The 12,695-nt window shown below is 42.6% G+C and overlaps 1 protein-coding gene across 1 annotated transcript in view; it reads right to left on the bottom strand.

Annotated features, from left to right (window-relative positions):
- The window catches only part of RFX7 (regulatory factor X7), a 115,292-nt gene that overhangs the window by 53,801 nt on the left and 48,796 nt on the right, over positions 1–12,695 (bottom strand). Inside the window, exon 3 of the mRNA XM_028147800.2 lies at positions 1,745–1,778. Coding sequence (XP_028003601.1) covers positions 1,745–1,778 — 34 coding nt within the window. The remainder of the gene's footprint in view (positions 1–1,744; positions 1,779–12,695) is intronic.

The raw sequence follows: 12,695 nt of genomic DNA, 5'->3' as shown, positions 1-12,695 counted from the left end.
AATATCCCAGTCACCACCTTCCAAAGTCTTAATAGCACTCTTGAATATATTTTGACAACAGACTGAATTTTTCTTTACTTTTTTATCCTCACTGGAAGATATGCTTTTATTGACTTTAGAGAGAAAGAAAGGGGAAGGGGGAGGGAGAGAGAAACATTGATGTGATACAGAAACATTGATCGGTTGCCTTCCATATGCACCCTGATCAGGGACAGAACCCACAACTTACGTGTGTGCCCTGATGGGAAATCGAATCACAACCTTTGGGTGCACAGGCCGACACTCCAACCAACTAAGCAGCCCGGCCAGGGTCATACTGAATTTCTTGAGAGCAAGGGAATATCTTACTTTGTATCTCTTATATCTAGCATTGGCAGATAGGTGGTATTCAACAATAATTTTTAAGTATATGCAAAAGCACCAGTTTCATCATTTGTAAAAGGGAGCTAAGAAGATTACCTACTTCCAAGGGTTATTGTGAGGCAAAAATAAAATAAATAAAATTTTAAAAAAGTAAGTGAAAGGGGAAAACATCCCCATAAAGTCCACTTTCTCAACTATTAGGCTAAAAAAGCACAGAGCTAATCCAGCTACATCTTTCCCTCTGAACTTACTAATCATTCACCTACCTAGAACCTAATCCTATATAATAAAAGGCTAATGTGCAAATTGACTGAACAGTTGGAATGACCAGTTGCTATGATATGCACTGACCACCAGGGGGCAGATGCTCAATGCAGGAGTTGCCCCCTGTTGGTCAGTGCACTCCCACAGGGGGAGCGTCACTCAGCCAGAAGCTGGGCTCACAGCTGATGAGCGCAGCAGCAGTGGCGAGAGCCTCTCCCGCCTCCGTGGCAGCACTAAGGATGTCTGACTGCTGGTTTAGGCCCGCTCCCTGGGGGGAGCGCGCCTAAGCCATCCTTCAGACATCTGCTGAGGGCTCCCGGACTGTGAGAGAGCACAGGCCGGGCTGAGGGACCTCTCCCCCGCCAAGTGCACGTATTTCATGCACCGGGCCTCTACTAAGCTAATAATATCATAAGATATCAAGTACTATTTTAACGCCAGACAATAAACAACCTCCCCTCTCCACAAAAAAAGTTAGCTCATAAGAAGACCCAAATCTGAATAAGAAAGTTCTGTCAAAAGTAGAGCAAGAGGACTAACTATAATGATGCTTGAGGGGATCTAACAGCGTAGTCATTGAGTATTCTAGAACCTACGGAGTATTCCATCAGCAGAAATTTCATGAAAGAAGTCAGTTCTATTCCAGTAGCCTTAGTAGCTGCATGCTGCTTCCCTTACATGTTTATAAGAAGATCTCAGAAACTAAAAATACAATCTAAATTTAAACTATTATTGTGGGATTAATTCCCAAAATCTAGCAACCAAAATATGACAAAATATGCTATCACAACAAAACTAACCTATCAAACATATTGTCTTATTTTAAAACAAATTCTTTAGAATTATTAGAACAGAAAAATAAACATCTACTTCATTAAGTGTTTACGTGATCTTTAGTATAAGTTTCAAAAGTATACAATTACCTCAGATTGTGATTTAATTATTGATGAAATATAGGAAAGTAGATAGCTTATAGCCATATAGTTTGTAATTAAATGTCAAGTTGTATTCACTAAAATTGGGTTAGATTTAAAATAAATATTGACTCAGGAACAATATATTTTAAAGTAAAAGCCTTATTACAAAATAGAATTTTAAGATTAGTTATTTTACTTACCAAAATGCAGTCCACTTTAGATTGTACAGTTTTGCTGAAAGAAAAAAAAAGTTAGATTAATAAGAATGATATGGTAATTAGTCTTCCATACTATGAAAAAAAAAATAAGTAAAAACTTCTTACTAAGATCAGGCACTGCATACTAAAACTACATTTTTCACACACACACACACACACACACACACACACACACACACACACGCACACACAAATCTATTTACCATTCACTGTACTATATTAAATCCCAAAGCATGATCAGAATGTTTTCTGAATTCACTGCTACAGACAACCTGTTGTTATTATACAATATCACTTTAACAGATGCTCTGAATAAACAAGTTTTCAATGATATATAAAAATGCAAATGTTGTATTATACTTAGATACAGGACACAGAGTTTACAATGAATTATGATTTTTACTGTATGCCTGCTACTCTGGACAATGATTTGTTTAGCATTTAAAAGCCATAATGGTATAATCTTACCTAATAATAGAGAAACATGTAAATTGACCGTACCTTCGCTACGCCCACAGCCAATCAGAGTGAGTATGCAAATTAACCCAAGAAAGATGGCAGTTAATTTGCATACATACCTGGGTCTGGGGAACCTCCTCAGCACCCAGGTCACTCCAAGCCGGCCATCAGGCAGAGGCTTTAAGCTTGGGAAGGGGCCGAGCCTGCGATTGGAGGGGCGGGGGTCCCCTTCTCAAGCCTAAAGCCTGGAGTAGAGGCTTTAGGCTTGGGAAGGGGCCGAGCCTGTGATCGGAGGTTCTGGGCGGAGGGGGGGGGGGGGGACCCCTTCCCAAGCCTAAAGCCTGGGGCGGAGGCTTTAGGCTAGAAAGGGGCCAAGCCTACGATCAGAGGTGCCGGGGGGGGGGGGGGAACCCCTTCCCAAGCCTAAAGCCTGGGGCGGAGGCTTTAGGCTAGAAAGGGGCCAAGCCTACGATCAGAGGTCCCGGGGGGTGGGGTGGGGGGAAGGGGCCGAGCCTGCAATCGGAGGTGCCGGGGGTGGCAGAACCCCTTCCCAAGCCTAAACCTGGGGAGGAGGCTTTTAGCTTGGGAAGGGGCTGAGCTTGGGATCGGAGGGAAGGGGAAAATATCAATGGAAACATATCCTCAGGTGAGGATAAAAAGAAAAATAAAGAAATGTCATATCCTATGAAAGACACATCTTGAAAATGCCTAAAGAATGTTGTCATTTTTTCTTGGTGAAGGGACTGGAGTCCATGTTGATGAAAACACCTTGGTGGCTGTGGTGACTGGCAGTGGCTGCAGCAATGGGGTGATGGGGCTGGCGCCTTCCCCTGATCAGTTCGGTCGCCTCAAGCAAAGGGAGGCCAGACTTCGGCTTAGGTCCGCTCCCAATGGGGAGCAGGCTGGGCTGAGGGACCCCTCCGCAGTGCACGAATTTCATGCACCGGGCCCCTAGTATTATCTATAATTCTAAAAACTTGTTAAAAAGTAGATACTCTCTCCCACCCTGTCTCATGTGTATACACATACACACATACATATACAACTCACACCAGGAAAGGATTCCCTGGACATAAAGTAATAGTAAATATTAATATGGTAATCAATTGGAGGAAAAATATATTTAGAAATAAATAACACAAACAAAGCCAGTATACATAAATTTAAGTGAGCTATTAAATATAAGTGAACTATTAATATATACTAGTAATACCAATGAAGCTAGTATAAAGTAATTGAACTGTCATTTGGATTTTGTTATACAATTAAAGTAAAAATACAATGAAAGCATGCAAAAGTCTAGATATACAGTAGTTTATATAATTTTAAAAGATGCTGCAAACCAAATTATCTTCCATAAATGTTTAGAGCCAAATAAATGTAAAAAAAAAAGTGCCTTTGCATATAGCTACAGAGTAAATAAAAATCAGCATTTAAATCCCATTTCAGTTAATGCAAACAATAACCTCAAACTTTATACCTTGATATAAAGTTTGGATATATTGGATGCTTTGAATGACTCAAAATAAAATAATGCTTCAATACTGCAATGTTCTACTTTGGAAAATGACATAATTAAATTATATTGGAGTAACTTTCCCACACATGACAATTATGTGGACAAAATATAAAAACAAACGTTAAGATGAAAGAGAGTGACCAAAAGCAGATAGCTACTGGAGGGAATCGTTAAAAGAAAGGAACCGGGTAAGATTTGTATTTATAAGGCTGTTGCCTCCACCTCTCCCCGCACCCCCCCCTCCGCCCCGCACTGATCTGCTAACACAGCAGTGATCACTCAGGATTGAAGCAGAAATCTGCTGTCTTGCCAGCAGAGGAGCCAGAGGACAAAGACTTGGGCTGCAGGAGCCACTGTAAAGTGAGAGATGAAATCCCAGGAAGGAAGGTGCCTCAAAATTTCTGTATAATGTATGCCCAAATATTTGAATAACCTTCATTTAGAGAAGACTCCAAGGTTTCCAGCAAAAAGCAACAGCAGAAAGGTAGAGAGATCTGAGTTGAGCCTTCAGTTGCTGCCTATCACAGGAGAGATAATGTTGGGAGGTTGAATCCAGCCATGTTAACTATCTACCAGAACAACAGCAACAACAAAAAATAACACTCATGAGAGAAAAATAATAAAATCCAAAATCTACAATATATTTCCCACAATGTGCATTACACAAGCAACATCTATCATAATGAATAAATAGAAAAAAAGGGACCTAGAGTCAAAGAAAAACAAAAACAGCTCATAGAAACCAAATCCTAAATGATCTAGATGTCAGAATTAGCAGACAAGGACTTCAAAGGAGGTATTATAAATATGTTCAAGTATTTAAAGTAAAATATAATCATGTTAAATGTATGCATGGGAGAAACTCAGCTGAGAAATGGAAGCTATGGGGAAAAAACAACACTAAATGGAAATTTCAGAACTAAAAAGTATATCTGAAAAGAATAAAATACATTGAGTTATCTTAACAGAAAATCAGATACAGCAGAAAAAAGGTCACTAAACTAAAAGTAAATCAAGACATCTTACTGAATCTAAGGAAGAGAAAGATTTTCAAAATAATAAATAGAGCTCCAGAGATTCGTAGTACAACATCAAGTGGTACTTATGTACAACTGGAGAGGAGAGATAATGAGACTGAAAAATATCTGATAAATAACCAAAATTTCCCCAAATTTCATGAAACATGCAAACTTACATATCCAAAGAGCTCAGCAAACTCCAAGTAGGATCATTAAAAAGAAAATCACAGTCACATCACAGTTAAAGGAATGAAAACACAAATCTTAAGGCAGCCAGACTAAAGTGACATTATATGCAGTGAAAAGGTGAAATGAATGACAGCTAACTGCTATTTACTCAACTGATTTGCAAAAGACGTACCAAAGCAGTTCAAGGCATAAGGGAAAATCCTTTCAACAAAGGCTGATGGAATATCTGGATATATCTATAAACAGATGAATATACCTCATTCTATAGAAAATTTTGAGTTGGATCATAAAATTAACCACAAGAGCTTAAACTATAAAGTAATTAGAAGAAATCGTAGGAGAATATCATGACCTGAGACCACACAAAAGTGTCTTAGGGTACAGAAGCAATAGCATTAAAAAAAATAAATTAGCCATCATCAAAATGAAAGTCAACTTCTATTCATCAAGACATCATTAGAAAATAAACCACTAGCCAAAAGAAAATATTTGCAAAACATCTAATCTAATAATAGACAAATATGCAAATTGACCGTACCTTCGCTACACCTAAGCCACGCCCACCAGCCAAGCCACGCCCACCAACCAATCAGGACGAGTATGCAAATTGCCCCAACAAAGATGGCGGCTAATTTGCATATCAAGACAGTGTCGAAAGAAGCCAAGAGCTGCAAAGGGGAGTAAAGCTTCGAAGAAGCAAGCAAGCCAGGGGGGGGGGGAGGAGAAGGGAGGAGCGAAGTCAGGGCCGTGGGCGAAGGGAAACGAAGGCGGGCTGGAGGAGAAGGCGGGGCCGGCGGCAAGGGCGGAGCGGAGGCGGGGCCGGGGCCGAAGGGAAACGCGGGCAGGCTGGAGGAGAAGGCGGGGCCGGTGACAAGGGCGGGGCGGAGGCGGGGCCGGGGGCGAAGGGAAACACGGGCGGGCTGGAGAAGGCGAGGTGGGCGGCAAGGGCGGGGCGGAGGCGGGGCTGGGGGCGGAGGCGGGGCCGGGGGCGAAGGGAAAAGCAGGCGGGCCGGAGGAGAAGGTGAGGCGGGCGGCAAGGGCGGGGCGGGGCGGAGGCGGGCGACAATGGCGGAGCAAAGGGAAATGCGGCGGGCTGGAGGAGAAGGTGAGGCGGGTGATAAAGGCGGGGCGGAGGCGGGGCCGGGGGCGAAGGGAAAAGCAGGCGGCTGGAGGAGAAGGTGAGGCGGGGCCGGGGGCGGAGGGAAAAGCAGGCGGGCCGGAGGAGAAGGTGAGGCGGGCGGCAAGGGCGGGGCGGGGCGGAGGCGGGCGACAATGGCGGAGCAAAGGGAAATATGGGCCGGCTGGAGGAGAAGGTGAGGCAGGCGACAAGGGAGGGGCGGAGGCGGGGCCGGGGGCGAAGGGAAATGCGGGAGGGCCGGAGGAGAAGGCGAGGCGGGCGGCAAGGGAGGAACGGAGGCGGGGTAGAGTGCAGCAGGAAATCCCATTGCAGGAATTTTCCTGCAACGGGAAAGCTAGTCTATATATATAAAAGCCTAAGCAACCTTTATGACTGTTAGGACTGAACAACCAGTCAACCAGTCGCTATGACATGCACTGACCACCAGGGGGGAGACACTCAATGCAGGAGCTGCCCCCTGGTGGTCAGTGAGCTCCCACAGCCAACCTCCACGGCCCCTCCCTCCCGGTCAGCCAAACTCCCATGGGCCCTACCCCCCAACCCCCAGAGCAACCAGCCCCAATTGGCCCAGGTGGGGACTGGGCAAGACACCCCGATCACCTGCCAGGCTGCCGAGGGACCCCACCCATGCAGAGTTCATGCACTGGGCCTCTAATATATCTGATAAAAGACTTATACCCAGAATATTAAATGAATTCCTACAACTGTGGATCCTAAGAAGATAGCCTACCAATAAGAATTCCTGGTGGTTAACTGGGCCCAAATTTAAAAGCAGAGTCTAGTAGCCTTTTCCAAATAGAGGCCTCTCATACAAACCACACTTCAGGGAGAAGCATGCACTAAGCTAAGCTGCCTGCCTTCCACACTATGTTCCTGCCATCTGAGCCAGCCCTTATAAAGGAGTTCCGGGAATCGTATTTCAACAAACAGTACTGAGGCTTTCTCTGGCCAATCAGAGCTGCAAAGCTATATTCCCCATCAACATTTTCACCAACCAATCAGTGAGGCTACATTCTGACCAATCAGGACAGTGCTTTTTGGATCAATCAAACTGCAAGGATTTGGAGTCCTCTTTGTGTGAGATGGACCAATCAGGGACCAAGGATGGGGACCTCTGTTCATATAAGTCAGCTCCCCTCTGGCACAGAGAGCACTTTCCCTTTCCATTGAAGACTGCAGTTCCCCAGCTGAAGCTGAAACTCCAAAGATGTCTGGAGAGACCAGAGTGGAGAACAGCAGGCAGAGCAGAGCACAGCTGTCAAGCCAGAGAGGGGCCAATTCGCCAAGGTTGCAGGTTCAATCCCAGGTCAGAGCACATACAAGAATCAACCAATGAATGCATAAATAAATGGATCAACAAATCAATGTTTCTCTCCCTCTCAAAAGCAATAAAAAAAATAGTAGTTAAATATAAATCTATTCTATAACACAGCAATTCTATTCCTGTGTTTTTATGCAAAAGAAATGATAACACTGTGTGTCCCCAAAACAGATTTGTATAAGAATGTTCACAGAATATTTAATCTTTAGTCCCAAACTGGAGACAATCCAACAGCAGTCAAGATAAAAATGATATATTCATAGAATGGAATACTAAGCAATTAAAAAATTCTCTGATACACAGAACATTAATGAATCTAGTGTACATTATACTGAGCCGAAGACACTACCAAGAAAAGTTCATTATGTACAATTCCATTTATATGAAGTTCTAGAACAGGCAAAATTAATCTATGATGAAAGAAAAATTAGAAACAATGGCTGTCCTAGGATGGGGTAGGGAGTTAACCAGGAAAGAGCATGTATGGCCTCTGTAATATACTGCCCCATTTCCCCTTTTCAAGAAAGAAGGACTTTGTCCTCCAGCCGCTGGAAGTGCTTTCAGCAGAATGCCCTCAGTTGTCAGCCCCTATGGGGATTGCCTATGCTGAAGAAAACTTCACTCCTTAAGGTCACATCTTCTTCCAGAGACAGCCCACATCCAGTGGCTGATCAATGGGGTTTCAAAGGCCCAGCTCTTTGTCCCAACTTGGGGCAACTCTGAGGGGGTCAGTCCAGCTTCAGAACTCTCCAGCATCGCAGCTTAACTTTCTCTCTGCTTTTTTTCCTGTCCATTCCTTTCACAGATGTGAATTTCAAGAGCATTCCCTAACTAAGTGGGTAAGGTTACTGGACTAGCATTACCTGGGACTAGTTAGACAGGCAAATTTGTGGGCCTCACCCAAGACCTACTGAATCAGAAAACAGAAGCCCCATCCACGTGCAAAGAGCTGCTTATTAGCTTGTTGTGCCTCTCTTTTAAGTATATTCAGATGGGTATACAATTAAGGCAGAGCATTCTCCTTAAAAGAGGGGCATGAAATCCCTACTTCGAAGAAGAAAAAAAGTTAAATCCTCACAAAAGTAAAACACAAAAACTGTGTGTGTGTGTGTGTGTGTGTGTGTGTGTGTGTGTGTGTGTGTGTAAACTTTCAGAGAGCTAAAAAGTGATGTCTTATAAATTAAAACTATTGGGCTAGCTATTTTGTTTGCCCTTCCAAATCCACTTCCCACCCTTTGATCATCCTAATCACTCATCTTCTAAATCTTTCAGTTCAAGCTTTTACATATCAAGTCAGATCACCCCAATATTATAAAATAAACCTCAACCTTATGAAAAAGGGGAAAACACACCAATAAGGAGAGCACAGAACAATTTAAGGAAGAGAGATAAATCAAATTACAGAGTAAAGTTGGAGGAAAACATTTTTAATAAGAGGGCCTAAACAAGACAGTAAATTTAGGAAGCATGTGTTTAAAAACAACAACAAAAACCAAACCAAACAGAAAACACCATTTAGTTTAATTTACCTCACAGAAACACTACACAAAAATACCATGTAATATTTCCCTTTTTTCAGAGTTAAACATGATACAATTAAATAAATTAAGTCTTGAGCCAAACATACATACATAGTATATAATACATTGTAAGTAACAGTATGTCTAAAAGAACACTATAGAACCTATCTCCCTGTTTCAACAAATTGTTTATAAATTATCTGTTTGTCGCAGATAATTTAATTCTAAGACACTTCCACCCATCCCTTCCAGCACCAGGCTTGGCCTCCATCCAAAAGTTCAATACTATTTCCACATTTATTTGGTGTCCTCAAGTCTGGATTCAGAGTGACTCATAATCCCTATATACAGGGTGTCCCAAAAAAATGAAAAATGTATACACACTTTGAATGATTATAAAGTCAGTGTTTATTAACATATAGTTCATTTTCAAAATTTAAAAGAGTCTACAGAAATGAGTAATTTCTGTTGTCAGTGCCTGTTTTTAAATTGATGACCGTTCTGGTCCAGGCACCACTGATAATGAGAAGCGATGGAATCGCAAACATCAAGAATCACTTCACTCAGTATTTGTGTGCTCTCAATTTGTGGACTGTTGACGGTTTTGTGCTGTAAACTTTATCTTTTTTGTCCCCATATAAAAAGTCTAATGGCACTTTAGGATAAATTTTCTCTGTTCAAAACTTAGTCTGGCTTCACCTATTATTTCAAATCAGTTAAACCTGAAAAGGAGTGAAAATTAAGTGAGTTATTAGCTGTTAAAGTGTGTATACATCTTTTTGGGACTCCCTGTATTTGATTCAAAGTTTTTGTGTTGCAGAAATAGAGATCTGTGACACTAAATACTAGACTTCACCCACAAAAATATCTGAGGTAGGGAAGGTACAATGCAATATAGCAAATGTAAAAAGCTCTTACATTCTAGCCTTACCAGGAAAAATCAAACTCTCCCATAAATAAAATCTACTGACTTCAGATCCTTTTTGTATACTAAAACATATTTTTATCTTATACTTCATCTGTAACAAATGGGACACATTCACTTTTAGTTTGCTGAAATGAGAACAAAATTGTACAGTTGTAAAAAATAACTATAGCAATAGTGACTAATTCTATAAAGACTACAAAGGGTAGCCAAAAAACTATAAAAAAGAAAACAGGATAGCCAGAACACTATAAAAAAGAAACTACTCTGAATCCCCCATCTGGACAATTTGATTCATTTATTTAGTATGTTGTCTTAAAAATAATTCAGATCTGCCCTGGCTGGTGTGGCTCAGTTGGTTGGAGCGTCCTCCCGTGCACCAAAAGGTAGTGGGTTTGATTCCCGGTCAGGGCATACACCCAGATTTCAGGTGCAATCCCTTGTAAGGGCACATGCGGGAGGCAACTGATCAATGTTTCTTTCACGTTCATGTTTTTCTCTCTCTCCCCCTTCCTCTCTCGCTAAAAGTAAATAAAATCCTCCTATATAATAAAAGCCTACTTCGCAAATTGTCCCCTGGTGCAGTCATTCGACTACTCGCTATGATGTGTGCTGACCACCAGGGGTTGGCACAGAACATGGCGGGCGTCAGTGATGTGGGCGCTGGCAGCGGGCAGCAGTGGAGGCGCTTGTTATAGTAATAATGATAAGAATAATATAGAATAAGTATCAAAGTGTGGAATTACAGTGTGATATTAAAATATGATGTTAAGAAGTATTAAATGTAATGTAAACAGGTTGATTAAACACCCCTGAGTGGCCTGTATGCAGAAAAAAAAAGTAAAGTGATCTGTTCCCCATATGTAAAACCAGATATGCAAGGCTCCTGGGACCCGCTGATAAGACACACTGAAGACGCCCATCTAGGCACATAAAAAGAGGAAGCACCAGAGGAAGATCAGAGAGGCTGCTCTGCTCCTCCACAGACGGTCACTCTCCACCCCCCTTCCTGCAATCTGCCCAAGCTCTGCCGTGGACTGTGAGTCCAAACAGTGAGCCGGAAACTGAGGCCTCAAGCAAGACGCCGAGCTGCAGCTGCAACGTCCAACGTCCAGTGTGTGTGTCTGTCGGCGTGGATCCCCGGGTGGCCTGCCGAGGTCTGGAAACCACCAGGACTCTGGTAAATAAACCGTGAGTGATTCGTGCATTGCATGTCTGTCTCCTGTGTAATTTATGCTCGGTCAATATTAAGTAAGTACCTTGGGTAGTACGTGTCAGTTTAGAGACTGGCTGAGGCACCCTTGGTCACCTGTGCTTACGTCCCTGAAGGAGAAATTGGGACAGCGCTGCTGGCCCCGATGGGCCCCGACGAGTGCGGGACCACAGTGGGATGGTAGAGCAGGTGAGCAGGTGGCGCCAGGTCAAGGCAGGTATAAGTGGGGGCCTGACTGCCCCACCAATCGTCCAGCAGATGGTGACCAGCAGTGGCGGTGGGGGGGGCGGGGCCACCACCTGGCTCCCAGGCACTGAGGGAGCCAGGCAAGGGACCCGGCACCAATCAACTGCCCCAGAGGCAGGATGGTGGAGCAGGTGAGGGGGTGGCACCAGGCCAAGGCAGGGTGCCAGGTGGGGCTGTGGGGCTGTGAGGCTGGGGGTGCGAGCTGGGGCCCAATCTTTGCATGCCACCCCGAGGGACCCCACCCATGCACAAATTCGTGCACCTGACCTCTAGTAAACAATAAAAAAATAAATTTAAAATTATAATAAAAAAATTTAAAAATCTTTAGATTAAGATATATTAACCAATAGCAATATATGAGTACTGATTCAAACAAACTGTAAAGATAACTAAAAATGAGACAGAAATATGAGCACTGACTGTATGCTTGCTAATATTAAGGAATTCCTATGATTTTTTTTGGTGGGTTAATCATAACTATTTACTTATGAAATTATATGATGTCTGGGATTTCCTTCAAAATAATCAATGGGGGGTTATATATAAATAAGATTAGCTAAAAGACTGGTTGTTGAAGCTGAATAATAAGGACATGAGGGTTCACTGTATTTTCTCCCTTTTGCATACAATTAAAAATTTTCAAAATTAAAAGCTGAGAAAGGAAAAAAAAAAGGTGAGAAGGGGGGGGGGTTCTTAGCAGATCCTTTTCAAAAGAAAAGCACATCAAGCTTCTGAACTGCAAAAGAAACCATCATCAAAATACTAAGAGAGCCCACTACATGGGAGATCATATTTGCCAACGACACATCTGATAAGGGGTTAATCTCCAAAACGTATAGGGAACTCATACAACTTAACAAAAGGAAGACAAACAATCCAACTAAAAAATGGGCAAAGGACCTAAATATACACTTCTCCAAAATGGACATACAGAAAGCCAAGAGGCATATGAAAAAATGCTCAAAGTTACTAATCATCCAAGAGATGCAAAACAAAATGACAATGAGATATCACCTCACACGTCTCAGAATGGCTGCCATCAACAAATCAACCAACCACAAGTGCTGGTGAGGATGTGGAGAAAAGGGAACCCTCGTATACTGCTGGTGGGAATGCAGACTGGTGCAGCCACTGTGGAGAACAGTATGGAGTGTCCTCAAAAATTAAAAATGGAACTGCCATTTGACCCAATCATCCCACTTCTAGGACGATACCCTAAGAAACCTGAAACACTCATCAGAAAGAATATACATACCTCTATGTTCACAGCAGCACAATTAACAATAGCTAAAACTTGGAAACAGCCTAAGTGCCCATCAGCAGATGAGTGGATTAGAAAACTGTGGTACATCTACACAATGGAATACTACACAGCAATAAAAAA

This window comes from Eptesicus fuscus, chromosome 5 (genome assembly GCF_027574615.1).
Source record: "Eptesicus fuscus isolate TK198812 chromosome 5, DD_ASM_mEF_20220401, whole genome shotgun sequence".
NCBI classification, from domain to species: Eukaryota; Metazoa; Chordata; class Mammalia; order Chiroptera; family Vespertilionidae; genus Eptesicus; species Eptesicus fuscus.
The sequence above is the reverse complement of the archived record's forward strand: the minus strand, read 5'-3'. Positions and strand labels throughout refer to the sequence as shown.